This window comes from Prunus dulcis, chromosome 8 (assembly GCF_902201215.1).
Source record: "Prunus dulcis chromosome 8, ALMONDv2, whole genome shotgun sequence".
NCBI lineage: Eukaryota > Viridiplantae > Streptophyta > Magnoliopsida > Rosales > Rosaceae > Prunus > Prunus dulcis.
Genome location: NC_047657.1, coordinates 12,836,129 through 12,857,517, shown reverse-complemented (window position 1 = coordinate 12,857,517; position 21,389 = coordinate 12,836,129). Strand labels below are relative to the sequence as shown.

At 37.2% G+C, this 21,389-nt stretch overlaps 3 protein-coding genes and 2 pseudogenes across 3 annotated transcripts; 1 reads left to right on the top strand and 4 right to left on the bottom strand.

Moving 5' to 3' along the window:
* Positions 1–1,298: 1,298 nt before the first annotated feature.
* LOC117638508 lies at positions 1,299–6,329 on the bottom strand (annotated as a pseudogene).
* Positions 6,330–8,315: 1,986 nt separating this feature from the next.
* On the bottom strand, positions 8,316–10,006 carry LOC117637346 (scopoletin glucosyltransferase-like). Its single transcript, XM_034372216.1, has one exon. The coding sequence runs from the start codon at positions 9,789–9,791 to the stop codon at positions 8,340–8,342; it is 1,452 nt and encodes a 483-aa protein (XP_034228107.1). The 5' UTR covers positions 9,792–10,006; the 3' UTR covers positions 8,316–8,339.
* A 56-nt stretch (positions 10,007–10,062) lies between these two features.
* Positions 10,063–11,612, bottom strand: LOC117637347 (abscisate beta-glucosyltransferase-like). Its single transcript, XM_034372217.1, has one exon. It carries the CDS (start codon positions 11,509–11,511, stop codon positions 10,063–10,065), a length of 1,449 nt encoding a protein of 482 aa, XP_034228108.1. The 5' UTR covers positions 11,512–11,612.
* A 1,303-nt stretch (positions 11,613–12,915) lies between these two features.
* On the top strand, positions 12,916–15,148 carry LOC117638507 (annotated as a pseudogene).
* Positions 15,149–17,530: 2,382 nt separating this feature from the next.
* LOC117638506 (abscisate beta-glucosyltransferase-like) lies at positions 17,531–19,027 on the bottom strand. The gene has a single exon (XM_034373622.1). The coding sequence runs from the start codon at positions 19,025–19,027 to the stop codon at positions 17,531–17,533; it is 1,497 nt and encodes a 498-aa protein (XP_034229513.1).
* Positions 19,028–21,389: the final 2,362 nt, after the last annotated feature.

The window sequence follows — 21,389 nt, the reverse complement described above, 5'->3', positions numbered from 1 at the left end:
GAATACACGAGTTCTACATTGAAAACTTAACAAAATAGAAAGTCTCATATTATAAATGATTCTACTCCTAATAACATCGAGACATTTTGTATAAAATCATACACCTGCTAAACAAGTAGTTAAGTTGAGAACAATATCGATGTTGCTAGTGGCGGGCAAAGGGTCAGTCCCTCCGAAATCTTAACACAACACCGTTAGCCTAATAGTAGTTGCACCATGGCCTTTAAACATAGAGCACAATGATTTGTGTCTTTTGCAGCTAAGAGCACAAACAAAAATGGTGATCAAACCCAAACCAATGCTCTATAGATCTCCTTTCTTGGTTCCTCTGAACTTTGGTCTTCTTGTGGCAGTGACTACTTCATTTGTGTAGGGTTTGATTTTAGGGTTTTTGTAATTTGGGGGCTTTTTTTTATTTATTGTTTTAGGCCTGAGCTATTGGGGTTTTCGATTGAACTTTACTGAGGCCTTGGTTTTCTTTTTCAAATTTGGATTCTCTTGTAATTTTATTTGTGTAAACTGTGTATCCTTCTCGTATTGCGAATGGCCTGAACCTGGATTAAGGTTAGGGCTTATATCTGATCTCCTGGCTTACATGTGATCTCCTAGTGGGACTGGACCACATTAAATGACTTCTTATGATCACCATGTTGTTTGGCAGGGATTAGGTGGCAGAGCGACACTTGGCTTTGGATGGGAGGCAAATTAAGTGATCCCTCTCCATAACCTGGCTAATCATCAGGGGAACATATGGTAAGCAACACTTGACTTTGGATGTGAAGTATATTAACTGATCCATTTCCATCGCAAGGCTGTTGTATCAGGTGGATGGAGTGACTGACTCAACAGGGTCTGATCGTGCCTTCAGAATATCAGTGCTCCTCTGGTCATACATGGCATCCTAGTGGTCGGGTCGATACCTGCATGCCCAATCACTGATTCACACTCTCTCGTCAGGCTCGGCTTGGAGGCCATCGACACCTGGGGTAGTAACTCTGGTCGGGTCGGTATACGGGGGACCCAATCTCTTATGGCCACGTGGTGTTCTCGGATAGACTCGGCTTACAGTGATGGTATGAACCATTAACAATTTGGTAATGAATTATTCATTTCCTGCTACCAAAAAAAAAATTGATATTGACATCTAATTACAAATTGATTCACCAAAGCACTACAGGCTGCAACCTTGATAGCTAAGCAAGGTAATAATAGGTGAGATGGCCAAGTTTCACCTCCAAATCCAACGCACGAATTTTCTGAACTATTTTCAATTATAAACTTTACAGTTACTTAATGGGCTAAATATAGTAATATGAAAGCCACCTATCAATCATGGGAAAACACTCCCTAGGATTGTACTCTGTAGCTGCGTGGCCAGCTCCCTGTATAGGTAAAACAAAAGTTAATTTCCACTGTTTACTTCTTGAGAAACATAATTGGGAAGGATTAATTTTCTCTTCTTGCCTTCACAGTCGCATATGTCAAACTGTACGCTTTCCTTGTATATGCTTTCGTATACCTGTGATAAAATATAAAATAAAAATAATAATGTATTTAGAAATTCCAGTGAAATTATGAATTGTAAAACAATGATATGGTGGAGTGGAATTGATAGTAGCAAAACCAACCCGGCAACTTGGCCATTGACAAACCATGGTCTCCAAGTGTAATCAATACTCAAATTTAGAGATGTTATCCATTCTTCAGTGCCCACGTATGGAACAAGCATGTCATGATCACCACTGTTACAAATTAACTTTGATCTTTAGGAGAGAGGAATTATTCAACTATTCAATAGACCTCAAACACTAATCAATTAGTACGATAATAAGCACTTATTTTGGTCATACTAACAATATAATTTTATAATCCGAACCGACTACTTTCTAGGTCCTCATTGAAAAATCATTCAAGTGAAATTTCATCTAAATTGGAAATCATTCAGCCACTTATAATTGGTATTGTGAACATTTTCTTGTTTATTGAAAATATTGTGTTCATCTATTTATTTGGTCACAACTAAACGTTCTCTAATTTAAATGAACTTTTGCAGGGATCATCTTCCAATAATGACCTAAAAAGTTAAAAGTTCGAATTATGAGATGGTTGTGGAGTAGGGCAAAACAAGTAGTTAGCGTTTGTGGGATATTGTTCATCTATGTATTTGTAAATTTTTTAAATAGCTCATAGCTATATAAGTTTTGGCATGACGTTCGTGGTACTTTAAGAGTAGACAAACTTGGAAATGTGGAAAATTAATATTAAAAATAGGAGTGCTGTTATTACAACCTATGTTCTATTTTTTCACCCACGTTATTTTTTAAAATTTTAAAGAAAAATTTATCCTTTTATAAAATGACTTCTAAGGATTTGGGGAAAAAAATCTCAACTCATGTAACCCACTTATTCTAACCTTTGACAAAAAGAAACAAGGCAAAGAATAAAAAAATTAAAAGATCTAGAAAATCAAAATATTAGACTAAAACATTTATCCAGTACGTCAAACACAACTTGATCGTCTTCATATCTCAACTGCTAATTATTAGCAAAGAGAATTTGCTTGAATTAATAATTAAAGGATATTTTAGAAATAATAGTGGATGGAATGATAGGATTATATTTTTTCAAATTTACATAGTTGAGTGGGGAAATAGACACAGGGTGGAAATAGATGTACCTGTAAACCAGTGCTCTAAGGTTTTTCTTGGTGAGGTTTCGATGATAGTCAAGACTAGTTCTAACATCATATGCATAACTGCTAGAGAAGCTCTGATTGCATCTTTCCCAATCCTTTATTGTTCCCTGCAGGTTGTAATGGTAAATAAAATCGTGAATATTTTATATAGGTATTTTAATTCTCAAAATTAATTAACTTACCTCTCGAACGTGAAGAGCATTTTGTACAGTTTTATCATTAGCCCAAATGAAGGAGAACATATAGTTATAAGCCTGCAAAGAAGTACGAATAGTAAGATATTAGCATGCAGCATATTTCAATCATGTATATAACTAAATTATATTTTTAATTAGTCTGTATAATATGACTCATTTTTTGTTTATGTCATTTCCATTTTGGTGATTTTAGTTATGTTGTTAGGTCCATTTATATTGTGTGTGAGAGAGAATGAGCCAGAAACTTACACGACACCATAGTTCTGGATAGCGATGAGGCATATCTAAGAAGTTCTCTCCAACAAAATTTTTATCCCATTTGAATCCTTTTGGTTTTGGAGACATTGTGCTACATATTGGCTCCAATATTTGGGGACTATTTATCTTTTGGAGGCACTACAAGTTTATTCGAGTGGCAAATCGATCATTAGGGCAATAAATAAATGTAAACCAAGAACATTAATATTGTGGTAATTCTCACCTGAGTAACTTCTTGAAGGTTTTCCACACAAGGTGCATTGCTTGGATCTACTTGAACATACTCACCCTTGCAATTTGTTTTAGTTGACTATAATACCAAGTTATTAGATCTTATATTATCTATCAATAATGAATAAAAATTGATTATTAATTTCTCTTTTCCAACGTTATTAATTTTTTCTCCATATAGACATGTTTCTAGGTATTTGTATTATTATTGCACTAAAGCACATTTGTATATATAACTTAGGTATTCAGACCACAGAAAAAAAATTATAGGCATTATTTTTCCTACTTCGTTAGTTAATTAGATTAAATTTAAAGAAATGTGAGCAGATTGGTATAGAATGTAGCAACCTGTGGAACTAAGTGAGGACTTGAGTTATGTGGAGCAACCAGTTCAAATGCTTGGATTGAAAAATGCAAGTACTATGTTCTAGAACCATTCTACTGATGAAAGTCTTGTGGAGAAGTCATGCTGTGGAAAAGGTGGGGAGCATGAGGAGCATATGTGGGCTCAATACCTCTTTGAGTAACAGGTGTGAAATTTCGGGAACATATTTAAAAAATTATAAGCAGAAAAAAGAAAATATAGTAGAGAATATTTATTACCTCATAGAGTGCATCAGATATAAGGGCCATATTGTGAGCAAATATAATTCGTGAATTCACGTCATATGTTGGATTTGTAAATGGGTTGCCTAATATGTAACCCTGTGTTCAATACAAAAGAGCATTTAGTTATGTTTAAGACAAAAAAAACAAAAAAAAAAAAAAAAAAAAAAAAAAAAAAAAAAAAAAAAAAAGGGAGTTGCCATGTTTCAATGTCATATTTTTACTATCAATGAACTAGAATTTTAAATCTAAATTGAATTTTTTTTATAAATTAAAAAAAAGAAAAGGAATTTAAACTTTAAAGTGAAATTGTTATAGTAATTTTTTGGGGAGACGGATTTAACTCTAAAATTGACTCATAATCGTATGATGCACAAATGTCGGTTTTTAGACTTGAGGGGTATTTAGGAGGAGGGGATGAGTTGGACTCTAAAACCAACCTTTACAAGATTGAGTCTAATAATTCAAAGCTGAAAGTTTACATTAAGAAATAAATTTAAGCCTGAAATTTGAGGCATTTTTTTTCTAAATTGTTGATGTTCTACACAAATGAAACAAAAATTTAAGTGAAAAGAAAGAAGACGGGCCGTGGGCGGCGAGATAGTGAAGCATAGGTGGTTCTTTTGATGAGTTTCATGGATTTTTTTCCCTTCTAAATTAATTGGGTTTTCGACTTGGGGGTTTCAACTTGTCAAAGAACTATGATGGTCAAAGAAAAGCATTAATCCCAAGCTAAATTAGATGAGTGGAAATCAACAACAACAGCCCAAAGCTCAAACAGGGATAAAAAGTTGCATGTCACCGGTTTAAATCCCTTAGCATTATTTGCATTATCAGTGATTGAACCAGCTTTTGAGTCTGGGTTATGTTGGGCTAAAACAAATTTGTCCTCATGGCTGGACCACAAGATATACAAAGAGTCCATGAGCATGCTTCTAAAATAAATAAAAGCGTTTTAAAACTAATTGGGATTTTAATAATAGGAAAATTGTTAACAGGGTCTAACTTAGTGAAAGAGAGCCTTAACTTGCAAATAAAAGATCTCAAGTTCAAACTCCCATAACATCTTAGTTATGTGTGTAAGAAACCCCCACTCCCCTTTAGTTTAGATAAACGAAAATTAGTTGTGCTCCTTTAAGGCTGTAAGGCTGCGGTTCCTATAGTGAAAAGATAAAATGAAAAACAACCATGTCAAGTCAGATTGAATTCTTACTTTGAGATTCATTGGTGGTTCACGCCCAACCTCATTTCCTACAACAGTTTAGATATAAGAAGACTTGTTCATAATAAATAAATAAAAAAGGTAGTAACATTATCTGAAAACGTCTTCATTCACAACAAAAGTTTTACCTTCGGACACCTCTTGAGTAATGATGGGAACGGTCTTGCCTGAATATGAATCACCACCAATGTATAGTGGATTTTTCAGAAATTGAGGGTGACCTTTAATCCACTGCAATATATAGTAAATTAAATAGTAAATTAATTAATGAGATTTATACATAATTTTCAATCCATTGTAACTTAATTAACCCATTTTCACCTTCCTTAGAAATTCATAAGTTTGCGCTGCTGATAATGCATCACCTGTCATGTATCCTTGGGAACTTTTTGCATATGAGAATCCAGTACCAACAGATCCAAAAATATTATACTCGCAAGCTGAAAAATTTCAGTGCCTTAGGGTGGGTAAAATAATTATTCGAAAATCAGAAGTTTTGCCACTAACTATACACAAACATACCTTTGTCCATGAGTATGGATTTAACAAAAAAGTTGGTTGGTTCCCACTAGAATTTGCGTAGTTAAATACCAGTGGACCTGCCAAAAAAGAAAGAACTCAATCCATCAGCAAAAGTAGAGGACAAGGTTAAGAAGTGAGCTTATGATCATGTACCAATTTGATATACTAGGCCAGAAAAAGAAGAGCAGCCAGGACCTCCGGTGAGCCAAAGCACTAGAGGATCTTTTATGGGAGTTCTCTCCGACTCAATGAAGTAATAAAAGAGCTGCACATCATCTGAATCGCCGACCCCTAGGTACCTTCATATCATTAAACCCCATAGCTTTTATTCTCATCGATGTGTTGTATGTATGAACTGATATAATAATATTCATGCTGGAACCAATATCATAATGTATAAAATTATATATACGAGATAAGCACAAAATTGTATACAACTGATTACTCCTATAATTTTATCTTTTAGTTTAAAAAGTACGAACCCAGTTTCAAGTTTGAACGGGAGTTCGCCGGAAAAGCCCGGCAGGGTATTGATGATGGATGCTGAGGAGACAATGTGACAGTTGAGGAGGAACAGAACAAGTGCTAGCGGCAACATGGTGATCCGGTGACTGGCTATCTTCTTGTGGCATAGTATCTGTTTGCTACTGCAATTTGCCCGTACACCCATTAATAATTGGTCGTCCACTGTGAACTTATGGGGCCGGCATGTTAGGTTTTTTACTTCAACTCCTATATATAGAGTGACTCTGCAATGTATGTCAGGTGTTTGGTTGTATTGATATTGAACATTAGGTCTTGAATTTTAGGTCGTCTTAGGCGATAAATTAATAAGATCCCTTCTTTGGTATACAATAAAGCTTAGAGATATTTAGTCATATACTCATTCTTAGCACTAATAATATAGATAAACCATATACCATTTAATTTTTATAAACAAACCCAAAAAAAACTCCAAAAATGACAACTGACCCTATTAAATTTAATTTTGATTATTAAATTACTTTGATGCCCTATTGAGTGTTTTAGGCTTTTTTTATGAGGTTTTGGAGTTGGGTTTGTTTTAAGAAATCAATGATAATTTTGTAATTTAAAAGAAGTTAAAAGTCTTTTTATTATGTTGTAAATGGATTTTTGGTGTGTTTCTAAAGTCCATTTCATATAGGGTTTTTTTTTTTTTTTTAAATGTAATAATTTGGGCTTCTATATTGGGTATAATTAATAGTGAATCTCCATAAAGCTTAATATGAAAGGATTTTTTTTTTTTTTTAAATAATGCGCCGAAAGGTGCTAATTATAAACCAATAAAGAGAACCAACAAACCGCTTAACAAAAGATAGAGCCCACGCCCAACAACAAAAAGCAAGAAAAAAAAAGTCAACATAGACCAACAAATAGGGTTTAGGGTTGGAAAAAATAATTTGCTGAATAGGAAATAATATAAAGAGAAATTCATAAATCTGATTACCTTTTCAAATTCTCATGTTCCTCTTCTCTTGGTCACCATCAATCTCAAAGATAAAGATCAAAAAAGAAAATTTGTTAGCTTTTCAGTGAGAGATCGATTCTTAGGATTACAATATGAGAAAAGAAGAATGAGAGAAACTTAAAATAATAGATAGATTGAAGAGAGATTGGGAAAATATATAATAATATGATGGTGAATTAAGGACTCGGTGGATTAAATAGAGAGTATAATCTTCCATGAAAAAAATTAAGGACTCAAGAATAGGCATTGTGTGAGAAAAGAGGAAGCGTGTTGGGGGCATGAATAGGCATTGTGTGATAATATGATGGTGAATTAAGGACTCAAGAATAGGCATTGTGTGAGAAAAGAGGAAGCGTGTTGGGGGCATGAATAGGCATTGTGTGATAATATGATGGTGAATTAAGGACTCAAGAATAGGCATTGTGTGAGAAAAGAGGAAGCGTGTTGGGGGCATGACCATGGCCCTTCCCACCCACCCTAAAGGTCAATCCTAAACATTAGGTGTTAGTCCAAGAAATAAAGACTATTAGGTGAAAGTAGCCTTGTGAGTGTACAAGAAGACCCTCTTCTCACAAAGATATTTATGATTTCCTTACCTACTTTATTTATGAAATTTATTTTATTAAAATCAGTTTGCCATTTTCAACAAATCAATTGTTACATTTGATTTTTTGAAAATAATAGAGTGGCTCGTGTGAAAAGCAACTCATTAGCCACCTCTCAAATATCATTTCTACAAAAAATTACTTGAATTTAAAACCATTTGACCACTCAATTAGATAATTATTATTTAGTCTATTCTTCAAGCACCATGTTCGTCTATTTTGATGCTTGTACTACCTTAATAATTTTCAATTTGTCTGATTTTTTACAAAAAATTTCAAGAGATAATCTCGAGCAGACTTGGTTGGCTAGTTGCTTCATCCAGCAACACTGACTCATCACATCTCTGATGATAGGTATAATGATAGGAATTACAATGTACTTACGGTGGACATTCATAACCTTTGAGTTTACAACAAAAATATAAAATAATATAAGATAAATAACCCAACACCCCATCTTCCCTGCAACCCCTCCCCATCAAGTGAAATCTCATTTTGTATGTGAGGTCCAACTTTACCTATGGGAACTCAACTCTTCAATTAAAGCATTCAAATCAAAATGGGATGATCCTCCTGTCTCAATAACCCCTCTTGCCTGCTCTGCTAGTCCCTTGGATCTGCTTCTCATTTCCTCTGCTTCCTCACCCACCATAATCTGAGTCACAGCTTTCTCAATAGCTTCCCTCTTGACGCTATCACCCTCAACTCTTACCCACTTCTGATCACCAACACCAACCCCAATTTTCAACACTTGGGTCACCAACTTGTCATTGTAAAATTGCTCTGCAGACACTGGCCATGTCACCATAGGTAACCCAGCAGCAATTCCTTCCAATGTGGAATTCCACCCACAATGAGTCACAAATCCCCCAACAGCCCCATGATCAAGAATCAGGACTTGTGGAGCCCACCCTCTTATGATTAGCCCTTTTCCTTCCATCCTCTCTTCAAACCCTTCAGGCAACCAATCCTCTTTGCCCACATCATCATCATTTTTGCCTCTCCTCACAACCCAAATGAACTCCAGCCTAGTAGCCTCAAGCCCAGCTGCAATCTCCTTCAGCTGAGAATTACTGAATCTAGCCGTACTCCCAAAGCACACATAAACCACTGAATTGGGTTTCTTTGAATTAAGCCACTTCAAACATTCATGCTCATCAATAGAGACTTCCTTTCCTCTATATGATTTTTCCTCATTGTCCCTGTTGCACAGAGAAAGAGGACCAATATGCCATGCCTTCCTCCCCAAGAGCTTTCTGTAATAATCTGCATAAACGGGTTCAAGTTCATAGAAACTATTGACAACAATACCATAGCTCCCCACCTCAGAGTCATGAGCTTGTTTCATTAACTGGGTAAACTCATTTTCAATATTCTCCTTCAGAAAATAAGGCACTTGGGCTCTTGTCATCTTGATCTCCCCGGGAAGATTGGGAATCACAAAGGGTTCTGAATCAGATGACATGTTCTTGAAAGGCTGATATCGCCTCACACAATCTGATGCAGCCAAAGTGAAGAAACTAGTCCCATGAAAAACGAGCCTTGGAATGCCAAATTTTGCAGCAGCGTCAGTTGCCCAAGGAAAAAACATGTCAGCTACAAGGCAAGACGGTTGGTCTTCAAGTAGCAGCCGTTCGAGTGGTTTTTGGAGCAAGCCCAATGCTTTAGAGAAATTATTGGCGAATTCTGGTGTGGGGAGTGAGTCCAGATTCTCACACCCTTCTGGCAGCCCCGCCTCTTGAGAAGGGAACTTGATGGTTTTGATTTGGACTTCGATGCGGCCGGAGTTGGTTTTTCTTGATCGGGTGGCTTTAGAGAATGTTGGGGCGTTGAGAGGGGTTGTGATTATGGTTGTCTTCACTCCTTGTGCTGCAAATAGCTTTGCCATGTCTGAGACTGGTATCATGTGCCCATAAGCCATGAAAGGGAACAAGAATATGTGGAACTCTCGGTTTTCACTACTCATGCTTGGGACTAGAAATGAAGATGAAGAAGTGTAGGGTTTTAGAAAAATTCGGGTGGTGGTGCTTTTTGTGTTTGTGATACTGGTATGGACATGAAGGTCACATATAGAGGATGTACATCACTTACATACTGTTCTGGCTACCTATCCTAACTCAAACCAGTCCACCCGTCCGCTGATATAAAGTGCATTATTGCTACAACGTTTCTACAAATGCGACATGTGATTATACAGCATGTTGGCCCCATTTATGGAAAATCAATAACTTGGCTGACTAATTCTTTCTCAATGATTTGAGCTCTGAAATCAAAGCATTCACCCCTTCATACGAGGAACCACCTTCTTCGACGGCTCTCCTAGCCTTCTCCGCAAGCGCTCTCGCTTGCTTCCTCATCTCCTCCGCCTCCTCACCGCCACCCATCACCCTACTTACCACCGCCTCCACCTTTTCTCTCCCCACCAACTCCTCCCTCTCCGCATTCCACGACACCCACTCTTTGCTCCCAACCTGGACTCCAATCCCCAACACATCAGTTATCAGCTTCTCATTGTAGAATTGCTCCGCCGACAGCGGCCACGTCATCATGGGGACCCCAGCAGTCACACTTTCCAACGTCGAGTTCCAGCCACAGTGACTCATAAACCCCCCAACAGCGCCATTCTCCAGCATCAATATCTGCGGGGCCCATCCCCTTATCAAAATCCCTCTCTTCATCTCCATCATTCTCTCTTCAAATCCCTGAGGAACCCAATTCTCATCGTCCCCAGCACGACCTTCGTTCTGTGCGCGTCTGAAAATCTTCCCAACAACCCAAATGAAATTGTGGGCCGAGGCCTCGAGCCCATGAGCGATCTCAACGAGCTGGGCGGGCGGCAACCGACCCAAGCTGCCGAAACTTATGTAAACGACCGAGTTGGGTTCTTTAGAATCCAACCAGCTCAAACAATTTCGGAGGCTCTGTCCATCAACTGAGGCTGCTTGGCCTCTGTCAGTCTTATCGGCATTGTTTCTGTTGCACAGAGAAACTGGGCCAACAGGCCATGCCTTTTTCCCCAACACAGTCTTGAAATACTCCACATATTTTGGCTCCAATTCATAGAAACTATTCACCACAACCCCAAAAGCCTTCTCCTCTGCTTTTCCAACTTTGTCAGGAAGCCCTGGTTTGTTTCTTGCAAAAGGGGGCAGCTGAGACCGCGTCAATTCGATCCTATCAGGAATTTGAGGCACCAGAAATGGCTCAGAATCAGAACCCAGTTGCTCATGCGGCGCGTATCGGCCAATACACTGGCTGACGCAGCGAGAGAAGAATCCGTTTCCATTGAACACCACCCGTTTGATGTTAAGCCCGTCGATGACATCAGCCGCCCAGCGGTGGAAGACGTCGATGACGATGCAGTCGGGTGGGTTTTGGGTGAGGAATAGCTTGAGGGGTTCTCGGAGGACGGAGGTGTCTGTGGAGGGGGTTGTGGACATGGAGGAGTCGGGCGAGACGGCGTCGTTTGGGAGGTTGAGGACACGGATGGTGATCGGTAGGTTGAGGCTTTGGTCTCGGCGGATGGAGCTTCGGAAGCGCAGGGCGTTGGCGGATGTGGTGGTTAGGATTGTGGCTTTGGCTCCGTGGGAGGAGAAGACTCTTGCTATATCTATCATTGGGATTTGGTGGCCCCCTCCTATAAATGGGAAGAAGTACATGACAACTGGAGTTTCTGATGAATCCATGGATGCAGAGAGAGAAAGAGAGTGAGATTGAGAAATGGTTTTGGAGGTTAGGGTTTTAGGATGGAGACAAAATAGGAGGGAGAGGTTGACTGTTTGATGGGTTGTCAACGTGAGCTTCTTTGCTAGGGCCACTGTATTTAGTTGCATTTGTGTATTTTCTTTTTCAAATTTACATTTTTAATCCTTGTTATTTTCATTTTCACAATTCAGTCTTTACATTTTGTTTGTTGCAATTAAGTCCAAATCTTAAACTCCTTTAAATTAATAGATGGAATTAGTTGTGGTGTTATACAACCATCGCATGTGACGTTATTTTTTGTCATTTCAAAACGTTTGCAATCAGTCCAAATTGTAAGAATTTTTTTGTTTTTCTTAACAACATTTTGATACAAGCGATATTAGGGGAGGAGAAAATCGAACCTAAGACCTTAAGTACATGAATAAATATTCTTAATCACTTAAATTACAAGTTACGAGTGCCTTGTAACAAGTCTCTTTTTTCTTAACAATATTAAATTTGTATGACATGATTGCTTACTAGATAAAATTGTTGGTCTAAAATTGTCAAAATTGAAATACATTTCTCAATAAAAGAAAAACTTTTAGGTTGTTTCTAGTATGATTACAATTTTGCACAAATGCTCGTATATTAGAAAATATAGCACCGATGTAATACTACTAAATTTGATTCAGCTCATCATATCAAATATGAACTGAATCAGGTTGATTGAACTCATTCAGATATGAAGTTTTATCCCAAAAGGTATTAATGTTATTAGTAGTGAATAACCTATTTTTATGTTGTACATTATTGTGATACGTTTTCAATGTGAGGTTATGTTTGTCCACATCTATAGCTTGTAACTTGACAAGATTTAAGCCACGATAATCATCCATTACAACCCCTACACTTTCAAGCAAGTGTGACATGGTCCCGACTCCCATCCCGTCTACCGTGTTTTATCATATTTGTGTCCTGCATATATATATATTCATGTCATGTGAAATTATTCTAAACCAGAGATACACGGAATTTAAGCAAGAGGCACAAACTATATGATATTCTGTTCCATGTTCCATTGTCCTATCTGGTTTATGGTGTTTCTTTTTGGCTAGTCTATGTCTTTGGATAGCATCCCTCTTTTGCTTTTCTCCGGTGACGTTTTGGCATGTCTGTTTGGTTTCTTGGGTCTTGGCTCCCCTTTGGGCATTTGCCGTTTGGCCTTTTCTGAATCTTCAATTGAACAACGACAACAAAAAAAGCTTCAATTGTTCGAAAGCATTTGTCAAGTTATATATATTAAGGGAATCAAAAACTAGAACAATGAATCTCCATTATTAAGAGAGAACCACTTTTCTTGTTGGAAACAAGATACAGAGAGAGAGCCAGATTAGAGAGAGAAAATGACAGAGTTTGTAGTTTCGACTGTCGTCGGAAAGCTCACAAACTGGATCACTGAAGAAGCACTTCTCTTGGAAGGTGTGGGTGACAAGGTTGAGCAACTGCGAGACGAATTGCGGTGGATGCAAAGTTTCCTCAAGGACGCAGATGCAGAGCAAGATAAAAATGAAAGACTTCGCAATTAGGTGTCTCAAATAAGAGAAGTGGCCCTGGATGCTGAAGATGTTATAGAAATTACATCGCCAAAGCAGCATCTCGCAGTTCATGGAACATACCTGCAAAGTTGATCAATCTTTACGAGGTCGGACTCGGAAAGAAGATTGGAAAAATCCAGTCTAGGATCCGAAACATTTCAAGCCAACAAGACCATTTTGGGATCACTACTGGTCGAGAGGGAAGTGAAGGGACGATTGCTTCTGCAAATGAAAGGCTGCGATGGTGGAGACAGACATCGCCCAGCATCGAGAAAGATGATTTGGTTGATCTTATAGAAGATACCAAAGCATTGCTAAGACAACTATCTCGCATGGAGCCACGTCGCCGTGTGGTTTCTATTGTGGGCATGGGATGTCTCAGCAAAACCACTCTTGCAAAAAAATTGTACAACAATAGTGATATCAAATACCAATTTGATTGCCAAGCATTTGTTTATATGTCTAAAGATTACAGTAGAGAAACTCTAGAAAGGATAATTGTAGCTACAAGTCCTGATTGCAATATGGATGATTTGAAGAAATTGGAAGAGGAGGCGTTGGTATTGAAGTTGCATCAATTGTTGAAACTTGAAAGAGATGAGGTATCTAGTTGTTCTCTGGGAAACAGAGGTCTGGGATAGCTTCCAATCTGCATTTCCAAGTGGAAGGATGGAAAGTAAGGTGATGCTCACCACCCGAAATAAGGAAGTTGCTTTATATGCAGATCCAATGAACGAAGCACTTGAACTGTGATTTTTTAACACAAGATGAAAGCTTGGAATTGTTTTGCAAGAAAGCACTCCCAGGAATGGACTATATGCCTTGTGATTTGGAGAAGGTCGGAAGAGAGATGATGGCGAAATGCAGTGGTCTGCCACTCGCAGTGGTGGTGCTTGGAGGATTATAGTCCACGAAAAGGAAGACAGCAGAGGAATGGAGACGCATGCTTCAAAACATCACCTGGCGTCTCATTGATCAAGATCGCGTTTTTGCAATTTAGCTCTAAGCTATAATGATTTGCCTTTCCACTTAAAATCATGTTTTCTCCATTTGGGTCTTTTCCCCGAGGATTCCTCTATATTGAAAATAAAGTTGATACACTTGTGGGTTGCAGAACAATTCTTACCACAATAAGGAGAAGAACCCGCGGAAGGTGTTCCTGAAAATTGCTTAAACGAATTGATGGATAGGTGCATGATCCAGGTGGCAGCACTAACCTCACGTGGAAAGATTAAAACCATTCGCATGCATGATCTTCCCAGAGACTTCTCTATCTCAAAGGGGAATGAGGAAAGTTTTCTTGAAATTTATAGTGGGCACCAAAGTTGCATTGCCAACATCACAACGCAACAAGTCTCGAAGGCTTGTAATCCATGGTGAACATGATTTGTATGTTTTTCTAAAGCCGTATGCCTCCTACCTACGCTCCCTTCAATATTTCAACGTAGAGTATTTGAAAAACGGCTTTATTTACAAGGATTTCAAGTTGCTCAGGGTCCTAGATGGTGTTCCCTTTCCATCTCAGGCACTAAGTGCAGTGGGAAACCTAATTCAACTGAGGTATCTAGGATTATCCTTGATACAGGTCTCCTTCGGACTCCAGCTTCCACGATCGATTGGAAAACTAAAGAATCTACAGACACTTAAAGTAGAATATAACTTCTCATCAAAAGTACAATATAACTATAAGGATTTTCAAATTTACAAATATTCGTATTGTTTCCCCGATGTAATTTGGAAGTTGAAGAATTTGAGACATTTGCTCCTCCATGGAACCAAACCAATGAATCTCAGGTTGGATACCTTGAGCAATTTACGGACCCTAAAATGTTTGGGTGGAAGTTGGATAGAAGAAGGTGGTTTAGCTTGCTTGACTAATTTGCAACAACTGAAGATGGTAGAATTAATAAATAATTCGATATAAGTCCAATTGTTATGATAGAAGTTGGGTGCAATCCACACACTTATTGTTAGTAATCCAAGTTCTTTGACTTTTGTATCACGCAGGATTAGTTACATTTATCGAATTGACCTAGGCTAAAGGGCTTAAATTTAGCTAGATTGGTCTTGCTAGGCTAAAGGGCCGTCTATTTAAGCCCGCAGGCTAGGTGGATTTGTTTGTTTTTGGGCTTCATGCCCCCTTCGTTACCAGACAAAAGTATTAAGAATCTCATCCGTATTTGCAAAAATAAATTTAGTTTACCAACCATAACTCTTAACTTGTGGATGAACCAACTGGTATCATGATCAATATCGAGCTCGTATTTATCTTTGGACGAAGCAGCCCCAAAATCCCACACTTACCAACGAGAAGGATTGTTAATATTCGTCACACGTGCGGGGCGTGTGAGAATGTAAAAGTAAAAAGTCTCATATTGAAAAATTAAAAAACTTTACAAGTTCTTATAACAAGTTGGACTACTCCCCCTATTATCAATTGATTTTAGGATGTAACTCCAACTTCCTTCAAAAAGTCAACTGCCATTATTGCCATTTGTCAACCCACCAAAAGTAAAAGTTGTCCCTATACGGGCATGTTCAAATTTCAACCTCCTTTTCTATTGTTTTTCTTTTTCTTTTCTTGTTGCAGAAAATATATCAATGATCACATGAAACTTGATTGCTTTCGTCATGACATGACATATCATAATCTAAGGGGGAGAGAGAACCAATGGTTTGTGCGTGTGGTAATGCCTTTGACAACATTACTCCCTTCACTTTCATGCTACTTATAGTTAGCCAATCATACTTCTTTTTATAGCAAGGAAAAGTGATCATTTAGGTATAGTCTATTCAAGCGCCACTTTGGTCTCTTTTACTTTACATGCATCAATCTTAAGCCCAAAATTGCAATGGGGCCTCATTAGAATAGATAAAAGGTTTGTCCGCGAGGGTTCGTTAGAAATTTTGCCACTTTTTGGGTTACATATATATAAAGGAGGTCAAATGTAGAGAAGCGATTTGAACTCTAAACTTGCGCGTGGTAGAAATACTCACTATCATTGGAACTACAAGTTCCTTTTCATAAGTTTTTTATATAAATAATAATAGTGCCTAATAACACTCAAATAACATAGTTAAAAGGAATAAAACTACCTTAATAATATTGACACACATAAAAACTCAATGTTAGCGTATAAATCCAAAGTAGGATATATATTCATTTATCTCCCAAATTAAGTGAGTGAATCTCAATATCAATATAAAAAAATAATTTATTGTATATATCTGATACACCACGTAGCCTACCGATATAGTATATTCAATTCACGCAATAATTTTTAGAGGGGATTAAGAGCATCACCATTCTAAAGAAAAACATGTGGGGAATGAGTGTTGCTAATCATTCATGTGAGCCAATATTATAACTCCGCGTGCACAAATGTTGTGCACCACGTGTGGAATATGCTTATCTCTTTCGTTGAAGTAAAAGGTTGAGGGTTTGACTCTTATTAAATAATATTGAAGAACTTATTTTTAAAATGAATATTTTGCTATATATTCATATTTATATGAATGACTTACATCGTTTGTTGTAAAATATATAAACAAATATAGGATCTTGTACGCACAAAGATTGGCCACCTCACCTATAGCTGTTGGTGAATTGTGAATTACATGTTTATAGAATATGCGATCAACCATGTGATTAGAAAATATAGGTGAGATGTATTACAACAAAATAAGCACCACATCAGTGTTGTGCAACGAATCATTACGAGCCCACTATTAAACTTGATTCAGCTCATTAAGTTAAATATGGATTGAATTAGGTTAACTGAACTCATTTAGGTATGAGGTTTTATCTCGAAAGGCATTAATGTTATATTAGTAGTGAATCACCTATTTTTATATTGTACATTGTTGTGATACGGTTTTTTTTAATGTGAGGTTATGTTTGTCCACGTCTATAGCTTGTAATATGACAAAATCCAAGCCAAGATAATTGTCCATTACAAACCCTACACTTTCAAGTAAGTGTGACATGGTCCATCTACTGTGTTTCCCTATATTTGTGTCGTGCATGTTCATGTCATGAGAAATTATCCTAAACTAGAGATTCAATTCAATTTGTTATGCATCACAATATGAGAGAAAAAGAAGATAAAAAGATATTAGCATGATTTCAAACTTGTAAGATATAATCACAAAGGTGAGCTTAATTTGTACTTTTGAGGAAGTGTACCACACCATATAAATGTTGGATGCTTAATTGCCCCAACGTCAATCACAAGAACACATAGATATCTAGATGTGTTTCATGGAAGCATTTCACTCTAATAATAGCCCTACATTTCTTTATTTGAATAATGGAGGATGTACAATAAATAAAGGAGTTGGTGAAGTTAATGAAAACTTACAAATTTACAATCCAGTCCAAATTAATCATTTATTGATGACAATGAAACAACGTCGCACCAAATTACAGATGACCATTTTGATTTTTCCGGCGAGACTTGAGCTCAGCTATGAAAGCATCAACATTTGCATAAGAAGAGCCACCTTCTTCAAAAGCTCTCATGGCTTTGTCTCTATACTCAGCTGCTCTCTTTCTCATGCCCAGAACTTCAGCTTCTTCACTGCCCATTAGTCTTTTCACAACTTTGGCTACTTTCTCACTCTTGATGGTCACTCTAGGCAGCTCCGTCAATGGAACCCAGTGCTCATTTCCCATTGAAATCCCTACCCTTATGACATTGAGAATGAATCTCTCATTGTAAAATTGCTCAGAGGAGAAAGGCCATGTGATCATAGGCACACCAGCTGTGACACCTTCAATGATTGAGTTCCATCCACAATGGTTCATATAAGCCCCAACTGCTGGATGTTCTAGAATCAGAAGCTGAGGAGCCCAGCCTCTGATTATGAGCCCTCCTTTTGATTTTGTAACTCTTTCTTCAAACCCAACAGGAAGCAGAACACTTTCTACTTGTTGCTTCTCTCTGGATGAATAATCTAAAATTCTCCCAATCACCCAAATGAAAGGGTGGTTGGAGGCTTCAAGCCCATGAGCAATCTCCAAGAGCTGAGCTGAAGTGATCCTTGGCATGCTTCCAAAGCTGATGTAAAGAACAGAGTTGGGTTCTCTAGAATCAAGCCAATTCAAACAACTGTGCTCATCAATGGAGGTTTTAATACCTCTTTCAACTTTGTCAATGTTGCTTCTGTTGTGCAATGAGACTGGCCCTATGTGCCATGTTTTTCTCTTCATCTCCTTTTGAAAATAATCAGCATAAGCTTGTTCCAACTCATAGAAGCTGTTGACCACAATCCCATAGCTTTTAATCTCACCCTCCAGAGCCTCATTGAGGAACAGAGTGAAGCCATTTTCAGCTTTGACATAATCTGGCAGCATTGACCTCTTCAGCTCAATCTTGTTGGGCAGGCCTGGCACAACAAAAGCCTCTGTTTCAGATAAAACTCTCTCATGCGGTGTGTAGCGTCTGAGGCTCTCTTCCACGCAATGAGAGAAGCAACCACTCCCATCGAACACAATCCGCGGAATGCCAAGCCCATCAGTGACATCTGCTGTCCAAGGATAAAGCCTGTCGGAGACGAGACAGTCTGGTCTGGTCTCACAAAGGAGCTTCCCAAGAGGGTCTTGAAGCTTCATAGCAGCCATGAAGAGCTTGATGAACATGTCACCATTAGTGGTTGTGAGCTCATTTTCACAACCATTTGGTAGGCCAAACTCTTCTGATCGGAAATTTAGAGTGTGGAAGCCAATATCGTAGCCTAATTTTTGGTCTCTAAGGATGGGGCTTTGAAAGAGGAGGACATTGTGAGGGGTTGTGACAATGGTGGCCTTCACTCCATGAGATGCAAAGAGTCTGGCTAAATCTATCATGGGGATCAAGTGACCACCAAGAATGTATGGGAAAAAGAAAATTTCAAGTTTGGGTTCAGCTTGTGAATCCATTTTTTAGTGTATAACAATTGCACCTAGCTAGCTCTAGTCTCCTCGGCTGAATTAATTTATAGTTCTTGCTACCTCCTGGCTTGGCTTGTAATGCATGAAGAAATTATTTATACCGCACTTGCTGATAAGGTTATATTGATCTATTTAGGACCCATCTATACAAATGGATTCCAAGTTGTTACAACTATTTTTTGCAACATTATCATGTATGATAAAATCCTTCGTACCATATTCACCGATTACATTGCTAACTTTATTTTTCATAGAACTGATAATTACGTAAAATCAATCTTACATCAATGAGTAATGTTGTTAGGTGATCAGACACACTTATGTACAATGGGTTTTCATATATGTGAGAGTAAGACTCATCAATATATAAACAATGCATATCGTTTATGTAACGTTTGTAATTAATAATGTAATTCGTAAATGTCGAGAATATTTTTGTACATAATTGGAAAATAAAAAATAAAAAGAAATTAATATACAATGACAAAGATTTATGCATGTGTATATGTTTTTTTTCAACTTTTTGTTTATTTGCAGTCGGTTGTGCATGTGACATTGGTTGCAAAATGCAGTGGTATAATAAAGTCCTTGATGTTTTTTTTGGCCGAAAGGTGGGAATAATAAAGCCCTTGATTCATTTGGTTCTGTTTCTCTGCTTCCTACTTTGGGAAAAGATCGTATCCACAAATTTCATCTGCATTATGAGACTTATTAGTTATAAAAATTGGACCCAAAATGGCCACCAATTTAAATTGCTGATTAAATACTGAATACTCGTTTTCAATCACACCACACATAGAAAATGAAACATCACAACAAGACTTCTGGTTTGGGAAGTTCATATATTAATGGCTCTCAGAACTGAAGTTATTTGGCCTAAGGCAAGATAAGGAGCTGGTTTTACCTCGCTGTTAGTCCGAATAAAAATGAGCCCCATAGCCACAGTCAGTTTTTGAAATAAATAAATAAATAAAATAAAAGGGACGCCGCATTTGCTGACTTTTCCAGCCTTTTTTGTTTTTTTTTTTTTTCCAATTCCCAACTAGCTGACTTTTTTTTTTTCTTTTATTCATCACATTCTCACCTAAAAAATCTCTCAATTACTCTAAACATTTCTTTTTTTCTTTTTTCTTTTTTCTTTTTTCTTTTTTTCATTTTGCCCAAAATTGTTATTCCAAAGTATGGCTCAATAATAAATTTTTGTGTTGCTTTGATTTTTATCACAAATAAAATAATAATAAATTAAAATAAAAAGTTTTGAGTTTCAACCCTAACTCCTCAACACCGTTAGAATCACAAAAAATTTGAGAAGTTAGATTTTATGCACAGTACCATTTTAATGGGCTAAAACAGGACCTAGCCAGCCCCTTGCTCCTTGCCCTTGCATTAGACATGCTCTCTACCATCTCATCTGTTGGATCACCAAAGAACATTCAAACCCCCTCCTCCTCTTCCTGTCCTCACTTATTGTACTTACTTTAATCATTTTGACTTCACATACACGTGAAATTGTAGGGAGTATAAAATTATTAAACAAAACTACGCGATCAATAAATAAATTTTTAACATAATTTTTTATTCAGAAAAACTATGGAGTTCCCTTAAGAGAAAGAAACAGATAATAAACTATAGCCCCCTTTTTCCTTTCTCGTTTTGATAAGGTCTATAGCCCATTTTACCAGGAGGAATTTGTTTCTATTTTGGAGATTGGAATAAATATATTTTCTAATAGAAAAGACAATGCAAGAATTGATATTTGAAGGGTTGTATTTAAGACGAAATTATCATCAATACAGCTATATTTGAGACATCATAAAAAATAAAAAATAAATGTTTATGGACCCTTTAGGCCCTCTTTGGTGTCCTACTCAAAAATTATGATTCTTTTTAAAAATATAAAATTTTAAATAGAGATTTTAAAATAAACTTGTTTGATATTGAACTCCAAACTATTTTTAAGATCTAAAAAAATTAAAATCAAAAAATCAAAAAACCCTAAATTCCCAAATTGAAATTAACAATAGAGAGAGAATTTATGCATGCCTATTTTTGCATGCATAGGGCCATCAGCAAAAGTTAAACACCAATCTTTATTTTGCTGGCTTGAATTGGACATTCATTGTATGGTTGCTACATCTCCCTCAATATGAAGTATAATAATTTTCCGAAAGGGGAATGTTAGCAACTTTCTCTCTAACCTTCTCTTTTAGACCTTCTCTTTTTTTTGCTTGACATGTGTTATTCTCCTTACACTTAAAACAATGTCATTAGGGGAATGCTAACAACCTTCTCTCTAACATTCTCTTTTGGACCTTCTCCCTTCTCTTCATGACATATGTTACTTTATCTA